This window comes from Pieris napi, chromosome Z (assembly GCF_905475465.1).
Source record: "Pieris napi chromosome Z, ilPieNapi1.2, whole genome shotgun sequence".
In the NCBI taxonomy this organism is placed as follows: Eukaryota; Metazoa; Arthropoda; class Insecta; order Lepidoptera; family Pieridae; genus Pieris; species Pieris napi.
Window position 1 is genome coordinate 2,333,780 of NC_062259.1, and position 20,022 is coordinate 2,353,801.

General features: G+C 33.6%; 2 protein-coding genes across 6 annotated transcripts in view; both read right to left on the reverse strand.

Annotated features, from left to right (window-relative positions):
- Positions 1-1,545: 1,545 nt before the first annotated feature.
- Positions 1,546-10,013, reverse strand: LOC125062407. 3 transcript variants are annotated; one of them, XM_047668311.1, is made up of 3 exons: positions 6,418-6,528; positions 5,870-6,234; positions 1,546-2,024 (listed from the first exon to the last, which is right to left on the reverse strand). In XM_047668311.1, exons 2-3 carry the CDS (start codon positions 6,210-6,212, stop codon positions 1,930-1,932), a joined length of 438 nt encoding a protein of 145 aa, XP_047524267.1. In that variant the 5' UTR covers positions 6,213-6,234; positions 6,418-6,528; the 3' UTR covers positions 1,546-1,929. The 3 variants fall into 3 exon arrangements, with proteins under 3 accessions (XP_047524267.1, XP_047524269.1, XP_047524268.1); XM_047668313.1 differs by lacking the exons at positions 5,870-6,234; positions 6,418-6,528 and adding exons at positions 3,822-4,120; positions 4,585-4,705; XM_047668312.1 differs by lacking the exons at positions 5,870-6,234; positions 6,418-6,528 and adding an exon at positions 9,748-10,013.
- A 6,599-nt stretch (positions 10,014-16,612) lies between these two features.
- Positions 16,613-20,022, reverse strand: part of LOC125062310 (PTB domain-containing adapter protein ced-6) — a 42,114-nt gene continuing 38,704 nt past the window's right edge. For all 3 annotated transcript variants that reach the window (XM_047668137.1, XM_047668136.1, XM_047668135.1), the window contains 2 exons: positions 19,238-19,539; positions 16,613-18,537 (listed from right to left, as the gene is read on the reverse strand). In XM_047668137.1, coding sequence (XP_047524093.1) covers positions 18,460-18,537; positions 19,238-19,539 — 380 coding nt within the window. In that variant the 3' untranslated portion in view covers positions 16,613-18,459. The remainder of the gene's footprint in view (positions 18,538-19,237; positions 19,540-20,022) is intronic.

Below are 20,022 nucleotides of genomic sequence, written 5' to 3' on the forward strand. Positions count from 1 at the left end.
CTGTTTTATGAACCTGACTCTATATAAAAAAACATTAGTGTTAATAAATATGTAATTTGACTTGGTTTTTTATTTAGTAATCTTAAGAAAATGGTTTTTTGGGTTTATATGTCAAAAAACACTCGTGTGCAATATACATGTGGTAGAAGTGAAACCTTAACAATATATTTTAATGTTAAATTTTAACATCAATCTTTAATTTGGTAATATTTAAAATAATCAAAGTTTGAAATTCGATGAAATAAAAAAGCTATGTTAAAAAGAGACAGCTTTTTTATTTCATCGAATTTCAATGTTAAAAAGAGAGACACAAATTCATAAGATTTAACGTGGGAGAAAATGAGATAAGAAGCATTACACAGTGTATAAACTTTTAATTAAGTGTAGTAAGAAGTTTTCACTTCGTAAATGAAATTGATAAATTTTATAATTAAACTACTGTTTGACTTAGTTAACAGTAGTGTCTTGCACATCTTAAATGTTTTGTTTTTAGTTCAGAAAATGCTTCCCATCTTATTCTCTCCCACGCCAAATCCTACGAATTTATGCGTCTGTCTCTCCTTACAGAAATCACAAATTACAAAACATTATCAAAATATTTAAGTCGACGCCCTCTAGCGCCTTAAGAACTTCTAAGTACAATGATTTCTACGCCATCTATTAAGTTGATATTATGTACTATAGAGAAATATTCTAGAAGGGCTGTCTGCAGTTATTAACGCCATCTGTTATCAAGTATTTGTAACAAGCCATTGGATTATAACAAAAATCTTGTGATTGGGATTTATAAAATCTTTTGCAAAAAAACAGGAATCTAAAGAAATTTTTCATGAATTTAAAACCGATGCATAAGGCCAAATAAAGTCACAAATGTAATAAAATAAAAATAATAACCAGTCTTTCCAAACTCACAGCTTCCACGATGTTTTTAATAATGTTTTGCCCACTTTTCTGCAATGACACTTTAGCTTCCTGATTTTCTGTGGATCAGGTTGCACTGATCTTACTCGGCTCAGAACATCCCAGACATGCTCAATTGGATTGAGGTCAGGACTTCAAAACTGGCCAATTTGCTTACTATACAATGCCTTTGCAGCTGAGGGATAGGCTAACATTCAGAAATAACTATTATATATTGGGCTAAATTCTCCCTACGTTCGTTCACCCTTAAGTTTAAGAACGAACGTGGCGATTTCCTAAATGTAATAATAACTGTTCAGATTTAATTTGAACATTGACCAAATGCTGTCAATTCTCACGTGTTTGGTCCAAATTTTAACAGCTGATGATGCGCTCACAGGTCACAAGACCTAGAGTATGTGTGAATAGATGTAAGTAGTATTTAAAATGTTTTAAAACAGTAAATCAGTAAATTTGATTGCTCTTATTCATTTCGCTTCCTCTCAAAGATTCAAGCCCTGTTTTGAGATAATCCCACCGCCTTGAACCTCTGATCCTACCAAGGTTCCTGGTATCCGTATGGATGTTACGTTTATAGGTCTCACTAATAATACATATACCATGCAGATTCTCCTAATAAAAACATTTAATACAAAATATTTTTATTTTTCAACAAATAAATTAAAAAATTAACATCATTTCCTTTAGTGTTCGAGATAAAATATAGAAATGATATATAAAGAAAGATTTATATTAAAACGAAAATTAAATACCAAAATATATTTGTACAAAGCAAGGAGACAATTTAGATGAATTAAAAAAATATTAAATACATTATTCCGCTATTTAATAGATATTTTAAATCTATAGTATTTAGGATACTCTTTTACAGTAAGTGCAACACTGAGTCGTGAGTTACCGTAGTCTAAATCTAATTTAAATAATGACATTAAGATGATATACTTTAATAATGGACTCTGAAACAATTTAATAAAACTTAAATCTATTATCTCAAACACTTTACAACATTCATTTCTTCTTTTTCGACTGCTTCTGTTTCTTCTTCTCTTCTTTCTTCATCTCTTTCTCTTTTATCGACTTGTAGAGTTTATATCCAAAGAAGACTGAAAATAAAAAAAACAAATCAAAAAATCTATCTCGGAATATGCTTTAAAAGAGTGTTACGAATATCCATAGCGCTAACCCTGCATCATGAGCACACCCATAAACCCACACTTTCACACCATCACACAACACAGCTGAATTAGGTATTACAAAGTATTTAATAATTTTTATTGAAATTTTCCTTTCGTAAATGAACCTTTTTTTGGATATTATATATACATATGTATTTCATCTTTGGCTATATTTTTAGTATATGCTTTTTGTTATATATAATATAAGTTAGCTGTAGGATTACAAAAGCTAACATAAATTAGGAACTAAAGCAAAATCGATTGAGTAGTTTTTGAGATATCCACGGATTTATGGACATTAATATACTAGCTAACTGGGCACGTTCTTTATAATATATAATAGGTAGACATATGTCGCTGACTTGTAGGCATTATCAAGCTCTACATTTATCTAGAACTCATATATCTCTGGTTACGACAGCGTAAGAAACAGACTTCCACGAATGTCAAACAAAAAACTTGGCGATTAAAAATGAGTGGCGCCGTAACGTGTTTCTGTACCCAAGTATAGTAAAACGTTTCGTGACCACCTAGTGACTTTTTATACGTAAAAATTACTATTATGTGGTATAAGTCGAAAATAATATGAGCAATAAAATGTAAGTCAATCAGCGCCCCGCATCGAAACCTTTTACAAGATGACCCCCCCCCCCCAAATTCGCTACGTAATACTTGAACGCTCCCGAATTTGATGATGGAATAATGAAGTTTAATATGTTATTCAATATTTTTAATAGGCTATTTGTCAAGATTATAAAAACCATTTCAGATTTATAAGCGACTATAGAACCTATATTATTTAATTTTGTTAATTTGCTTTATATAAATTTAAAGAACCCGTCATAACGCTCTCTATGCAAGATGGCGTCGCTGTGACGTATCATACCAGTAAACACGTAAACAAACAAACACAAATTTATATTTCGTTCAGGATAGACGGGCGATGATTAACATGAAGAGTTTAAGAGTTTTGTGTCACGTGACTTGACAAATAAAAACCAATATTTTTAATTACTCCGATTAGTTCTTCTCCATAACGCTTTTTAAAGCCATATGTTTATACGGATTACTCTCAACTGCAAAACACTCTCAAATGGCCTATCCTCTAAACACAAAACTATACACAGAATTCGTGTGTGTAACTGAAGCCTGTGATAAAATCGGCTTGATTTAGTGACATTAAATGCCTAATAGTGTTCTAAATATATGTTTTTGAAAGAGTGACGAGGGGAATTAAATATCTAGTGTTGAAAATAGTCGTTGTATAGAGTAGGTAGTTTAAATGAATTATTAAAAGCTCAAGTTAGCACTACCGAGACTTCAAAGATACACTGTATCTTTACCTCGACATACGACTATAATTCGTTACCTAACCTTGCATGTATCTCAAAGCAATTGTCCCCATTGAAATGTTATTAATCCAGCTCCCAAAACAACATCTCAGTGGTTATTGTTAAGTGTTTTTGAAAATGATTTCACGTTTTAATTCAATAGACATCTTCGGACCCATGATTATAACAATAGATGTGATAATGTTTTGTAAATGTACAAAAAGCAAAATTTGCGAACCCAACGTATCTCGCTCGGCCACTCGTATCTCGAAACACTCGTAAGTTAGGACACTCGTATATCGAGGTACCACTGCATATTAAATAAAATGGTACTGATATTTTTGGTTATAAAATTGTTCTGGTGGAGTAAAAAATTACGTAAATATCAACAAACCAATCACAGACGCCACGAAGAAAACAGCGACAAACATAGGCCAATAGGAGAAATCATTTTCCTGCATTTTCATAGACAATTTCTCCGTCAAAGCCTCTTTTAATCTATCCACAAACAATGTTCTATCTTCTTCCCCCATAACCTCATACTGTTTCAAAATATCCTGAATTTTCTCTTTGATCTCCTGCGATTGTTCGTCATGTGCGTCAATTGTCACTACATCTTGCAACATTGACAAAACGTCAGCATTTTTGACAGCTTCCGTCATCGCCTCGTAACCGTCCATAGTCATTCGTTAACTGTGGTAATTAATATACAGTGTATAGAAATACTGTTTTCGAAAAAGATTTGACATTTGAGATTTTTGCGCGATGTTATCAATCAATTTCGTTCATATTTGTACTTAGAAACGGCCTCAAAAGAGGGCAATTTGATAGTTAAAGGCTGGATATAAAACGTGGAGACTTAATACTGAAGCTAACCAAATCGGAACCTAATATATCATCTTTGTGCAGCGAGGATATCACTAAATTAAAATACATTAATATACAAACAATCATGTAAATTATTTGGAATATGAATTTTCTAATGATTTCCTCCCAAAACATATGTATACATTTTTGTATGTTACACAGGTGCATTAGAATTTTAAAAAGGCTATGGTGTGGCCCTACATGGTTGAATAAAATTGCCCTTAACACAGATATTCAAAAGCTCAAACGCAAATCTAAATCGTCAATAAAGGTTATATTTGATAACTCACCGACCACTAGCAACACTTAATAATAAATGCAACAAAATCGGCAGATAAACAGCTTTAGATAACTCGTCTTGACCTGTTTATCAGTTAAAATAACAGGTAATGTTATTATAAACTGATAAATTAAACTTATATATCAAATAATCGAATTTCCACGTGACTTTTCAGGCGGTAATAAAGAATTTTGGAGTTTGCCATAATGCAGCGTTCTATTCTTCGGTTGAAATTTAAATACAGAGATAAAAACTGTATAATACGAAGCATTAGAGAAGGTGGTGTTGGAGGCGGATAAAAAGGATTCCCTCGACAGCTAAGGTCCATACTAAGATAGTTACAGGTACTAGTTAGAGGTAAAAAAATCTTCGACTCTGTTACCAACACATCCTAAGTTTTTTTGGACATGTAACACGCCGAGAACCAGAAAGTCTAATAAAACGTGACTGGCAGTGTTGAGGGCACCAGACCTCGAGGCCGATCCCCTACTCGCTGGACGTAAGGGCCCTTACATGTCTTACCATCACCCAGGCGGAGAGGCTTGCCGATGACAGGGGAGAGTGGAGGAAGTTGTGCGGCGCCACTAAAACCACTGAAGTTTGCGACTGAATACGAAAGACGCCTTACAAAGAGACGTGGTGACACATACAACAAAGTTAATGTGGAAATGGGCCAGTTACATTGCCCGCGTTTGTGATGACAGGTCAAAAAGACCTTTTACTTGGAATGGCCCAGTAGGAAGAAAAAAGAGAGAACGCTCTGAAACAACAGAAACCTGAAGGAATACAGAGGATAGCGGAGGAAGAGGGTGGCGAGGACAACTGGACGAATTTGGAGTATCTCCGTTAGGTCGTGTACTAATGTTAAACATGACATGGACTTAATGTTATCCCGATTATGAAGGAGTGGAATACAAAATTAATTAAAATAAATCAGTGGCGCTACAATCTTTTTAGGTCTGAGCCTCAGACTTCTGTATCTATTTCATGATCATTTGGCAATCTAATAGGCAAGTAGGTGATCAGCCTCCTTTGCCTGAAACACGCCGTCGTGCTGAGTCCTGCGAAAAGCTCATTCCGGCCGAGCTACGCTCGTCAAGGCCCGTAGCCAACAGCGAGATTCTATAAAAAATATTAGACTAACGCTGCTAATCGCATAGGTTCTATAAATCTGTAATGGCTTATTATGTCAAATGGCCTATTGTTATTATAAATCCTTGTATTTTTACAAAATTAATTGAAATATGTAACGTAACGTTCACCTATCAAACCGCGTATGTATACAATTGACATACCAACAACTCCGATGACAATTAACACCACAACAGCGACAAATATCATCTGATCACGCACGGCTCCCGCCAAAACATCCTCAACCTTTGACAGATCCGGTGGATTATTCTGGAAATGCTTAGCCAACTTTCGCGCCAACAGCTCTTTGATATATGTCAAAAACATTTCCTTCTCCGAATCAGCCATTTCGTCGTATTGTTCCATAATCTCCTTCAATTGCGCCTTGAGACCCTCAGACTCTTCGCCTTGGAACGATTCTAGCAGCTTTTGAAGCATCCCCATGACGTCCGCGTTGTGTATTGTCTCTTGAAGCTTGTCCGATATGAATTTTTGGAGGTCCGCCATTTTGCCGCGAAATTGGGCGTTCCTCAAAAACAATTTTTAACTATAATAAAGTTATTTATAAATTTCCAACATTTATGTCGCAATTTTTTCAAATCTCTCTTGTGAGTGGTTTAAATGTTACGGTTTGGAATAAAGATCCTAATAATGATAAATGTAATTTAGAATTAGCTGCTAAAATGATAAATAATATTTAAAATAAACATACCACACGCTATATGTGAGCACCGATAAATACTACTGAATCAAAGATAATAGAATTGATACAGATAAAAAATTAATAGATAACAAATCGATAATTTTTTATCTTTTAAAATATATAATTTAAAAGTTACAATTAAGCAAGTAGCTAAGTTTTATCTTTTTGTGACCTCCCTCCAATGTGCTCAAGATTTCATCATTTGTTTCGAAGATTTGTTTATTGTCAAGATGATTAACCAATGTGCCTGATTCAAGTATATTTGGATGGACTGTTATGGGCCCCAGAGTCTTACAACTCTGCATCTGTTTCATAGATCTCTTTATTGTCAAGTATATGAACAGCCATTGTGCCTGACACATGTCTGTTTGTATCTAAGGCATATTGTTATGACCTTGGGTCTTACAACTCTGCATCTCTTTCATAGATTTATTTATTGTCAAGTGATCAGCCATCTGCACACATAAGTCTTACAACACATTTGCGTGTACGTAAAGAATGTTTGCTCTTCCTCCAATCTAACTCTACCTTACTCTAACTTACTCGCCAGCCAAAAATGGCTGAAGAAGAGATGCACACAGCGTCAACGACTTCATCCTAATGCTGTAGATGAACCAAAAATTCGAGATTCTTCAGTTCCATTAAAATCGCTGTTTAAGTGTTAAGATTTTTCATTTATATTATCAAATATTATGCCTAGATAATTCAGTTATCGAAAATACGTGGCGATAATGTTTGACTGGACTTTATCTATCTAACATAGGTGGAGTTTTGAAATACATCTGTGCTGGACAGAATGCAGAAGAATAAAGAAGTTGTTATGTCGGTTAGTAAAAGAAAACTTAGTATTTCGGACACGTTTTACGTAACTCCAAAAAATACGAGCTCCTTCAACTAATCATACAAGGCAAAGTGGCAGGTAGAAGGAGAGCTGGCCGCAGACGCACGTCTTGGTTGAAAACCCTAAGACAATGGTTTGGTCAAAGCACCAAGTCATTGTTTAGAAGCGCGGTATCTAAAATTAAACTAGCCATGATGATCACCAACCTTCGCAAGGAGTTGGCACTATAATAGGAAGAAGGTAGAGTTTGTGTGTTGTGGTAATCTCTGGATCTTCAGAACCAATATTAAATTTATTTATTCACATAAATACATACACTTTCCTTACTAAACCAATACCGATAATGCCGAAATAAAATTAAATACATAAGAAACACAATATCGCTACTCACAGTATCGCTGTGTGAATTCTAGTAAATACAGTACGAACATTCTGTAGTAGCCATTATCGAGCAGACTAAACAAATGTTCTCTCAATGAACTCACTCATCATCACTCATTCCCATCAAACACCACTCGGTATCTCCTGAAGGAAGACCATTCATAATACACCCACGCTGCAGATAGGACAGGCTTTCTTACGCTTCTAATTTGTGGTCTTCTCCCACAGACGGAAAGCTAACGTGTGGTGTTTCTATTTCACGCAGCATTCCACTTGCCCCTATCTACACGCAGCATTCTACTTGTATATCTATATAATATGCCAGCCAATATCACCACGCGTTATTTATTTATTAAAGTAGACCACATCATATAGGCATAACTAAAATTTTTAAGTTTCACTAGTAACCTATTTAAAAAACCTTTATTTTCCATGAAAATGAACAAGTCAACTGGATTTTTAATATCATCACACAAACAATATTCATTTTACAAAAAAAAATATTTAAAAAAAACAATGCAGTATTAGCCTAGTGGCTTCAGCGTGCGACTCTCATCCCTGAGGTCGCAGGTTCAATTCCCGGCTGTGTACCAATGGACTTTCTAAGTGTAAATCATCGTGAGGTAATAAGCCGGTTACCTCACTATGATTACATCTTACATCCAAAAATCGACGTGTGTCAGGCACACGATACTGATTACCTACTTGCCTATTAGATTGACAAATGAAGATGTAACGAAAAAGAGACAGACACATAAATTCATAAGATTTAACGTGGGAGAAAATTGATTTTTAAGGTCACAATTAATAGCTAAGTGTATTTTTTTAGTAATTTATTTATTTAATTGTGTATTAATGTTATAGTCTTTCCACCAACTTTGTTCCCTTTGGAGTAGACTTGGGCCGTGGGGTTCAAGTGGGTACTAATAAAGATCTAAGTTGGCGCCTGGTACTACCAGTGACCTTAGAACTGGTGCTTTCCTCAGCGAACAATCGCAATACAGCGAGGAAATGCTATCTTTAAAGGTCTACCACAGGGTTCTAGCCTAGGGACCAAACTTTTAAAATTTGTTTAAATTTTCTATATATATATATAATTTTTAATTATTATTATTACAATGTGTTATAATAATAATAATTTATTTTTTGCAAGAATATGGTACAAAATGTTAAGGTGATACAATCATAAATCGTTCGCATATTCTGCCACACACGATGGCGCGCAAATTTGTCTTAAAGTATTTCACATTATTATTCAATGTCAATTCTTATACTATCTTGTCTATTATATTATATACATTACATCATTAGCTTTATATCAATTACGGTGTTTCATGCAAATAATCATTTATTGAATAGTACATTTTTTCTAAAAGTAATTCACTAAGTCGCTTTTTAAAGAATCTAGACGGAAGATCTTTTAATTCTTTTGGTAATTTATTGTAGACTTTAATTGCCATACAAAAGCTGTTTTTCCGAAACAGTTCCAGATTGATTTTTGGCACAGCCAATTTCATCCCATGTCTACTTCTTACTTCAACTTCTACATTCGACTTAAAAATATGTATGTTTCTGTGCACGAATAAGGATATCTCTAAAATATAAATACATGGAAGAGATAAAATTTTGAGCTTCTTAAATAAAGGTACGCAACTATCAAGACAGTTTGCTCCACAAATTGCTAGTATAGTATAGTTAGTAATTATACTATACTAGCAGACCGGCCAAGCGTTGCTGTGGCTAAGATTTTTGTAAATATTACATAGTAGTAAACTATTCAAGGGAAACGGTAGGAGAACACCAGTCATGAGGACCACCATGCTTTTTTGGTGGTAATGCCATTAAAATGTAGCTTATGTGAAACGTTGGTACTTTCAACACGCGCCATCTGTTAGAATTGTGACTTTATCAAATAATTAACAAATAATTTGCGATAAAATAATATTGCTTGCATAAATTGAGATGTAAGCTATCCTATCTTTAAAGTTCGATCAAACCGCACACGGTGTACAAATTTGATTAAAATCGGTTCAGTATTATAGGAGTCCATCGCGGACAAACAACGTGACACGTAATTTATATATATTAAGATTATAAATAAATTAGCAGTTACTCACATATAATGGAGAATATAAGGAAGACGAAAACAAAACCGAGAATAGTGCTATATGCCCCGAACACCTGTGGTATATCCCCCGTGAGCATACTCCTCAAACTCTCCTTCATATCATCAGAAATATTGGCATTTTCAAGCATTTCCAGCAACTCCTGTTTGGACGGTGGCTCCTCAGAGTCGAGCAACTCGCTTATTCTCTCTAAGTCCTCGGAACCCGCCATTACGTGTGCGCGTGCGCCGTCCGCGTATCACAATGAAGGTTAGATAGTGATAAACTGTTTTACGATCGGAATGTTGAATCGAATCGAATCTTTATGAATTCGTTTGTAGTGTGTCCTTAATGTAGATATTTAGCTAAAAAAAATTAAATTATTTACAATCTTGTCCTAACAGGTGATCATAATCAACAAGAATACCTAAAAACTTCACACACAAAAAATAATGATTAAATATCAAGTTGTGAAAGTAAGGAGACCTGTTCCTCCAACCTAAAGGGATCGTCGACCAGTCTAATCGCTGACTGGCCGAGGGCCCCATTGGTTAAGTTTTTTTTTAAAGGAATCTCGAAAGCTCAGCTCGGCGAACGTAGCTTTGCGGCCGGAATGGGCTTATTCCCGCGACTAGCGCAAGCGCTTATCGTGAGCGTTAGCTTTAAGATAATCTCACCAGCTTGAAACTCTGCTCCGTCTGTTGCCACTACCACTATTCACTACTTATGTGTTAAGTAGTGAATATATAAGCAGTGTTGGCCTAGTGGCTTCAGCATGCGACTCTCATCCCTGAGGTCGTAGCTGTGCACCAATGGACTTTCTAACGTACTTAACACTCGCTCGTACGAAGGAAAACATCGTGAGGAATCGTGCCTTAGACACAAGCCGATGGCGTGTATCAGGCTGATCACCTACTTGCCTACTGATTACCAAATGATGATGAAACAGAAATGAGAGACCTAAAAAAGGTTGTAGCGCCATTGATTTATTTTTAATTATGTGTTAAGAGTACATCTGTAAGGCTTTCATAAAATTCACCCTGCTCGTCGAATATGGAAACTTTTGACCTGTCCCTTCTCTACCTCCTGATTTTGGTGCTGGTACAAGGCCTGCCCAACCCGATTTCACCATGGTTGCCTTGTCTATCATACATAAATGAATTTTAATTTAATAACGATATATTGGTTTCTATATTGAAAATCGGATCGAGTACATACGACCAAACGGATTGGACAGTAACAAAATCGGATAACATTTAAAAACATCACTAATTGTAGATAACGGCGCTCGCGCTGTTATTTAAACTGATGAAAAAAAATAGATATCAAATAGGTTTTTGCATAACATATGTTTTTGTCAAATTAAAAAAAGCTGGTTTCTTGTTAACACGGAAATCGGGTTTTTATATACCTATAAAAAATTACGGGATGTCAAAAAATAGACTAAAATAGTTTTAAACTCCCGAGCGGCTTAATCCTTTGGCGTTGAGATGTGGGGCAGCTCTGCATCTTCTACCGCATTTACCATGGAGAGAGTTCAGAGGAGTTGTTCGGTCTAATACCTGCAGCTGAGATTCATCAGATGTCGAGGCAGAATAATAAATTCCGTATCATCTCCATGGGATCAGATTTTTAAGGCAGTTTTTGGGCACCACCTCTTTGTGTAACCAGCTGCCCACTGAAGTATTTGAGAACCAATTCAACTTAGGGTTCATAATAGCGTACCAATTCTTAAAAGGTACTCTCTGTCATTGAGTCTTTTGACTTAGGAACCTTCAAAAAGCGTACCGATTTTGAAAAGGTCGGCAACGCACTTGCGAGCCATATAGCGTTGAAAGCGTTCATGGTATCATTTAACATCAGATGAGCCTCCTGCCCGTTGGCGCCCTTTTTTATAATATAAGGAGTATCAACAATATCTGCACGATGATCTCATCTTCACATAGTTTATATATATGTATTAACTATGTGAAGATGAGATATAAATATATATGTATATAAAATAGATGACCCGGCGAACTTCGTAAAGGTCAATAAATGTCGTGTTTATCTGAACTTAATATATTACATTGTAATCTTCGGTCTTAACATTTGAAATTGGCGTTTTGTAAGGGAAGAACAGAAAGTAGAAACACAAAATGATTTGTTAATCTCTATAAAAGAATCAAATATTTAAATAGTTTCATATTATATTTTCTATAGTTAACACAAATTTCTGAACGCACGATATATTTGACAACCAATATGTCAATCTCAGCTGCAAGCTACTCCTTTTAAGCATATTCCACAATGTCATATATGTCGCAGCCAACAAGCTTAATTAGCCGTTCAGTCAACAGCCTAGCCTCTTTACTAAACAGCGCCGTTTAACTAGCGTCCTGAAAGTTATTCAGCCGTAGAGTTTACAACGTTTAATAAACTGGCCGGCTAATCCTGAGACCATTCGTACGATAGAGTGACTATGTGACAGAAATAAAAAAGATTTAACATCAGACTGTTCTTTGGAAATTATGAGCGACGCCATATTGACAGTTTTTTAGAGTTACGCCAGGCAGAAAGTGGATTTAAATTGAAATAAACATACAAGAAAAGTAATGAAACTTTTCAAGTTATTTCATAATTGCCTAGCCGTCTATTAAATTGGCTGATATCATTCAAGATTTAGTAACGAGGCTAGGCTGTTGCTTGAACCTCCAATTAAGCTACTTGGCTACAACAGCTACATATAAACGCTAGTACTTTAAAACTATATGTAAAATACATTTTACTCATGAATCATTGTGATAATGTTCTGGCCTTGGATTCACTTAACTCAAAGGAAACACATTTAAATTTATATTTAAAACTCAACGCTTGATTTTACAAAGACGATTTGTGTTATACGACAATTTATTTATAGACAATCATTTTAAGAACCTCAGATTTCTATAGAATGGGCAAGTAGGTGATCAGCATTTTCCTGATTGGGTCTAATGTCGGTATTACGTTGTTTCCTTCATCGTCGGTCGAACCTACGACCTCAGTGATGAGTTATTCCATCAAACCAATGGTAATAATGAATGTTTAAATTATCAATTGGTATTATTTGTAATGAACATAAGTTTTGTCAGTTTAATCTTATTTAAACAGTTGGTTTAAATGTGTTGTGCCATTTTCATCTGTTTCGTTCAGGCATTATTTGTTTTAAAACAAAACAAATGAATTCAGTAGTTCTTTAGCTAAACTTTAGAATATTAATATTACTGAATTGTAAAATTTTCCTGTCCTTTTGAATTTGTTTTGCAATTTAGAGTATGAAAAATAAAGTGTTATATCATCTGTATTTTACGCGGCTTTCAAAAACGTTATAAAGTATAGTACTTTATATATATTAAAGAAACTATAACGAAAAATATTAATTTTCATCCGTCACACACATGACACAACTCAAAACGGTCACGGATAAGTCGAATTAACAATGAAGAACCTTCATGTTAAATAATGTTTTCGCCTGTCTAATCCTAATTTTGTTTAATCTTCGGAGACGAGATTTTTATTGAAATTCAAATTATGTGTAATTTAAGAACGATTAAGACGCAGGCGACTTCACGCAAAATATTTCTTTACGTTTGTAAGCGTCACAGGGACTGGTGCGACGCCATCTTGCCTAGAAAAGTATTTTGGCGGGTTATTGTTATAATGAATTTGTTTTTTTTTGGAGTTTATGGCCCATTATTTCTTGGCCTAAAGGTATCAGACCTTTACGCCAAGAAATAATGAATGTGTAAACATTTAACAGAAAAAATAACGAACTTTGGGTTAGGTATAGTCAATATTGTTTTTTTTAAATCTTGTCAAACTATTGTCTATTGCCATATCTATATTGGTAACAAAATTAGCATTCTAATTGTCTTGGTATTTATGGTAAGATGTTTTAAAATTATTTATATTCACACATGTTGAATGGCACTGGTAATAACCACATATTGTACCACTACAAATATTTTTGTAAATATCTGTATAGTCAATTAAAACTTTATAAGATGTACAAGCAAGTAGAATACCTAGCTACCTTGAAGCTCTTGAATTAAAAATAATTGCATATATTTTGGGTGCGTGTTAATAAATAAAAAAGAGTACATCTTGGCAACTGATTTTACCAAATAAAGCTTACTGAGAGAAGACACTGGGTAACGGGGGTTTTTAAGCTATCAAATATCTTAGTATCTTATGTTAGATCTCCTTTAAAGAGATGAGAAAAGGTTTGTTTAACATAAGTATGTTTCTGTTCCAATATCATACAATAGGCTTTTCTTATTAATTTCAATCCTTCACAAAACATTTATTGCCAATACATTTATTAAAGTCACATGTTGCTTACATTTAGGCAGGGAACACTTCTACATGCTATGGTACTTACATACTCCGCTTTCATAACTTGTGCCTTTTTAGAACATTCTGAATCTCACCCATATTATGACTAGAAGAAAGGCTATGTAATGCTTTAACATGGCGGGGCAACTGTACTTTTATTAAATGAGTTTTAACTGCACAGAATTTTTTGCTTGCTTGCGATTTGTTTTTAATCACATACATATGCCTTCCACTTTCACTTCATATTGACAAATGTATGTATATCTAAACTTGCACTATCGCAATCATTCCATCAACTTCTCTTCAACATTAAGTAGGTACTCCTCAATAAATAAACAACAACAAAACATTTAAAACAAAGTATAAACATTACAAAGTAAATTCAGTTACATGTTTTCTATACTTATACCTCTTCCAAAACAGTATGTTAATAATGAAAACATTATAAGTATCATATTGATTTGATACAATTATAGTTCAGTTTTAGTAGACTACAAATAAACACAATGAAACGAAATTTTATCACTAGGCTATTATAAGTAATACTACTATTTCTTTATTACACATATGGGTGTGATTGTAAATTTAGGCGACAATAAAAATAATATTTTCTTCAAAAAAAATTGTCGTGCAACAGGCGATTTTCAAGTATAGTTTTGGTTGAAAAACAATATAAATGGTAGATCTTTTATGTTATTCTTATTTAAAATAAAAAATCAATCATAAATTACCTGATAACCCCACAACAACGATTCCAGGAATGATGAAAACTGTGTTGGAAAATGCATGTTCCAAGGGGCCGTCGTGCCCACCACTAAGGTCCACCATATTTGAATAATACTGCACAATTACACTAAATACTGCTTAGGAATAAATAAAATCGCCAATTCAGATCATACTATGGAATGTTCGTTTCAAATTAAATGTTTACCGGAGAGAAAGTCGCGGAAAATCTGTTGCATATTTTTCAGTAGTATGACGTTTACAAAAACAAACGGAATGACGAATTGACGATAGAAATTTTTATGTCATTGTTGTCTTTATTTTAGCCGACGTCAAATCAAAGTATTATTAGATAGACTCGTCTAAATTCACAACACCAATACAACCATTTTAATGTATCATTTAAGGATTTTATAAACTCTTAATCTCCTAATTTCTTAATTATAGTGACATCTATAAAGTTAGAAGTGAATTAATTGTTTTTTTAATACGAATTTAAATATCAATGTCATAGCTTTAAGATAATAATTTGTGTAAGCGACATCTTGTGAACATGTAATAAAAATTGAAAATCAGTTCATAGAACAAGATCGGTTAATTGAGATGCAGGAGGAAAGGTTTATTATAAATACTGCGACTTTTTTTATGGATGTGCAGTATTTGGAACCATTTTCAAGTTCTTAATTAATTAATAATTTCATGAACCGAGTAATTGGAGTTTTCATCTAAATTTCAAACCCCACATTTTCAAAAATTATCATTGGATTAATTTTTATATATTTTGCATGTATCACACAGAATCAGCCGCTATAAGGAAAAAAAAGTATCAAAACGTTTTACTCCAATTTCCCCAGTATTGCTAGCGTCAATTTCTTTTTTCCCTTTTTGCCATCAGATCCTGGTAGACCTATACTAACTTTCAAGAGGCTAATAGTTCAGTGATGCCAACTTTGGCGTTTTACTCCTAAATTTACGGGGAAAAACTATGTCTTAAGGGGTTTTTAGGACTTACTTTATTGATATCGGTTTTATGTTACGCTTACAACCCAACCAACATACTATAGTAGTCCTTCTGTTTGCACATATCAGTGGCATTATATATCTACTCTTTAAACTTGAAAAGGTTACTTATGAACGCCCCGGTAAGGAAATGAGGGGAATGTCAGCTGGTTCTAAAGGGTTTTTAAATAAAACAACAAATATAAACATAATATGTTATCATAATATACAATGTATGTTTTGACATTACAAAACTAATATATTTCACTAAAGCGTACAACAGTAGACACTAATATACAAATAAATTAACACCACAACTATTTGAGCAAGATTTAGTTAAATGTTTCTTCCATATGTCAAAATACATTTCTTGATACTAAAACGTCGTCGCTTAAAAAGTTTTTTAATATATAATATGAATAACTTAATGTGTTTTTGATAACTAAAAAAATCCAAAATTAGTTTGTAGACATCATGGTATAATAACTAATTACACTCAGTAAGCCAGTTTTTTTTTATATTTATATATATGAGTTAAGCATATTGTATATAAAAAAAATTATTTGCTCAAAAACTTGAGAAATTCATAATTCACTGGATACGTAATCTTGCTCTTAGTCATGGTGTCTGGATAGACATAAATGATTTTTATTTACATTTCTTTAATTTGTCAAATCTTAATATTTTTTAATATTATTGTATTTTCCAGAATGTTAGGCTCATGTCCTTGTCTGAACTTAACACTGTGACCCACTTTATTCTATGACGTTTTAACTTTTAAAAAGAATTTCCAGTCTATAAAAGACATTTTCCGCTTTATTTAATAGTCAAGGTGACAATTGACAGTAGCTTCCTTATACGCTGCTATAGTCTGTGCAGAAAGAGGACCTCAATGGCAGTAATGTGAACTAACATAATCTTATTTGCTCTTCATTTATTTATTCACAATTATACTTTAATTTTTTTTCAATATATCTCAAACTATGACGTAAGTGTTGTCAACAACGAGCACATTAAATACCACGACCGTCCTCTTTCCGAATATTCTAAAGGCTTACTTGAAAGGGCGAAATTAAAAATGTATTTTAATGAAAAGTGTAATTTAACCCACAGAGTAAATAGATAACTATCTATTCAATCTATTCAACTGAATAGATACTGACGTTGACGGTTTTGACGTTACTATAGACTATATTTGTAAAATCATAATGAAAATGTTTTTTCCAAAATCTATTGATGTTTATGGTAAGGAAATGTCACTTATATTTCAATTTTAAGTTAATTTTACATAATGTTAAACAATCATACTACATATATTTTCGATATGAAATAGTAGTCATAGCATATATAAAAATACAATATATATTTGATTTCATAAAGGAAAGTGAACCATAAAACATTCTGGAACAAAATAAAAATTCAAAAACAATTTTAGACCTTAAATTGCGAAAGAATTATCACAGAATACGACGAACTTTAATTAATCTTTTTAGGTTGAGTGGAGTTTCTAATACCAAAGTTAAAAGATTTGTATAATCTATAGTCAAAAGTTAAAATATTATTAAAAAGTCCACTCTGTACACTAGCTAATTCTCATAATTATTGCTTAATTTAAATTACCAAATCATACAAGTTCAAAATACATTTCTGGACATAAACTCCAATTATAAATTACACAATGCACCTCAGGCATAACGGAATAATTTTAAATTGCTTTGTTAGGGTATATACATATATAATTTATCTATAAGCTAATACTAACGTATTTCTAAAATTTCTTAACGTCAGGATTGACAATTGTCATAAAGTTTGGCGACAAATGATCAAAATGGCGGATTGCGACGCTACTGCATTGCGTACCACAATTTATACGATATTATTGGTCAAAAATTGTTCATCAAATTTGTAATTAAGCAAACATTATGAAAAAAAGTGTACAACCGACGCCATAAACTATTTTTGGTCCCTAAACATAATTAACCTATGAAAATACATTCTTAAAACTATAAGACCACAGTTCTACAGATAATACTTCATAAGATCGGATACACAAACTGTGGTCTCAGGCACTGAATAGTGCATAAATAAAGAACAAATCAAAGACAATTTAATCTATTATCACGGAGAATTTGTAACCAAACATGGCAACATTGTATTTTAATATGTCACTCGAAATTGCATTCGGTATGAATCAAGACATCTCAAAATCAAGACGAGATGGCGATGTGCTATCAGCTCTTATAAAAAAATATCTTCAAAGTGCCTAAAATATTATGAAAAAAACCTTTTTAATTACACGATTTTATACGCAAATATTTTTTATAATTGAGAGTTAGCCTTGAGACTTCCTAATTGGGGCCAAGACAAAGATATTCGACAGGCGTGACCAATTTTTATGGAGATAACATTAGCTTTATCACGTGACCATTTTCCCAAGCCAAGTAAGAGTGTAAAAGACCGTCTTTTCGAAAAAAGATATAAATGTTTAATAAACTTTGTCTCCGTTCAATGCCCTGCTTTTTCGACTATATTTAATTATTTTAGCAAAACCATAAAGGTTAGTATTAACCCCCGAGTCACATCTTATAATACATAGGCTTTCAAATATTATATATTGTCTTAAATATAACTAATTTGTATCATTCGTAGTTAATTTTTCTTCAGAGGATCGAGGTTGTCTATTGAAAAATCGTCGTTTCCAAAGCTGATCCCTCTGCTGAAGCCGTCCTGTAAATGACAGTTGACTTTAGACAATTGTCAATGTCTAATACAATGTTGACAATGACAATGGGCTATTAATAAACCATTCATAATATTTCTTAGTAACTATACAATAAATTGTTTTGGGTTATTAAAAATTCAAATAACTCATAATTTAAAATGCCCGGCAAAACGTTTTTTAGCCAAGATGGCGTCTAAATCTGTGACGAACCGCTTGAAGCGCTAAGGAAGAAAAAGGACAACAACTTGGTAAACATATTAATGTCTCTCTCACACTCCTCACAAGTTATTAATCAGTTACAATCCGAATAAACTGCGTGTTCTAAAACAGCAGTGGCAATGAGCTGGGCATATAGCAAGAAAGATATTATTAGATGGACTTTAAAGAAAACTATAGGAAAGGACCAAGATGGAGAGCAGATATAGAAACGTTAACAGGAAGCAAATGGAGAAAGAATGCCATGGATAGAGATATAAGGAAAAAGCTGGAGGAGGCGCTTACCCGTGAAGGGGAGCCGAACCATGGTCCTAAAGGAATAACAAGTTTTACGTGAATAAACACTTAACTCTCGCCTACACAAGAATTTATTTGAAATGAATTTTCAAAGCTTCCTATTCTAATATCAAAGAACAACTGTATCATAATCATAACAAAAAAGTCTGAGAGGAACCGATTCTTCTTTTAACATTATTCTTTTATACATACCTTCATTTCCGTAATGGTCTTGTCCAGAAACCCGTCAAATCCTCTATCCAATTCCCGCTTCTCGCTCAAATTGGCGAATCCATTAAAGTTGTTGCCATAACCGAAAATGCCAGCCTTCTGCGTGTCAAACGGGTCGTAGCCTGTCAGATTGGTGGACGTGAACACTGACGTTTGAAGGTTCAAGTCAATGTCATAATTCGGCCTGGGAGCGAACGACTGAGCCGGGACCGTGAACGGCGTCGAGCCGAACGGGTCATTCCCGTTTTGGTTTTGGCGTTTCGGAGTTTTTGGCGGTGGGGCGACTGAAAATTGAATTAAATTCGTTAATTCAGTTCAATCTTAATGCAATTATTGTAAACTTTATTAGTTAAATTTAGTATGAAAAATTTAAGTTTAAGGGGCCATCCATAAAGTACGTCACACGTTAATGGGGAGGGAGGGTATCACCGAAGTGTGACTTCGTGTGACAAGGGGCATGGGGTGGTCAATACTTTTGTGACGTCACATGTTAAAATTTTAAATACTAAAACGCAAAGTTTGGATGTTAATTAAAAATTTACGAAATTGATCTATATTTATTAATAATTTAGCATTCTCGCTATGCAATAATCTTATGCAACGTCATTTAACTTCTAGAGCGGCGTTGTAATGCAAGTGAGACACTCAAATTCACGAGAATTTTGAATGGTAAGGATTTAAATAGGTTTAAGTCGTCGGCGAGTGCTCGTGAAATGTTGGACTTTATGTTGATTTTATTAGATTATTATTTAATAAATAAGTAAAGA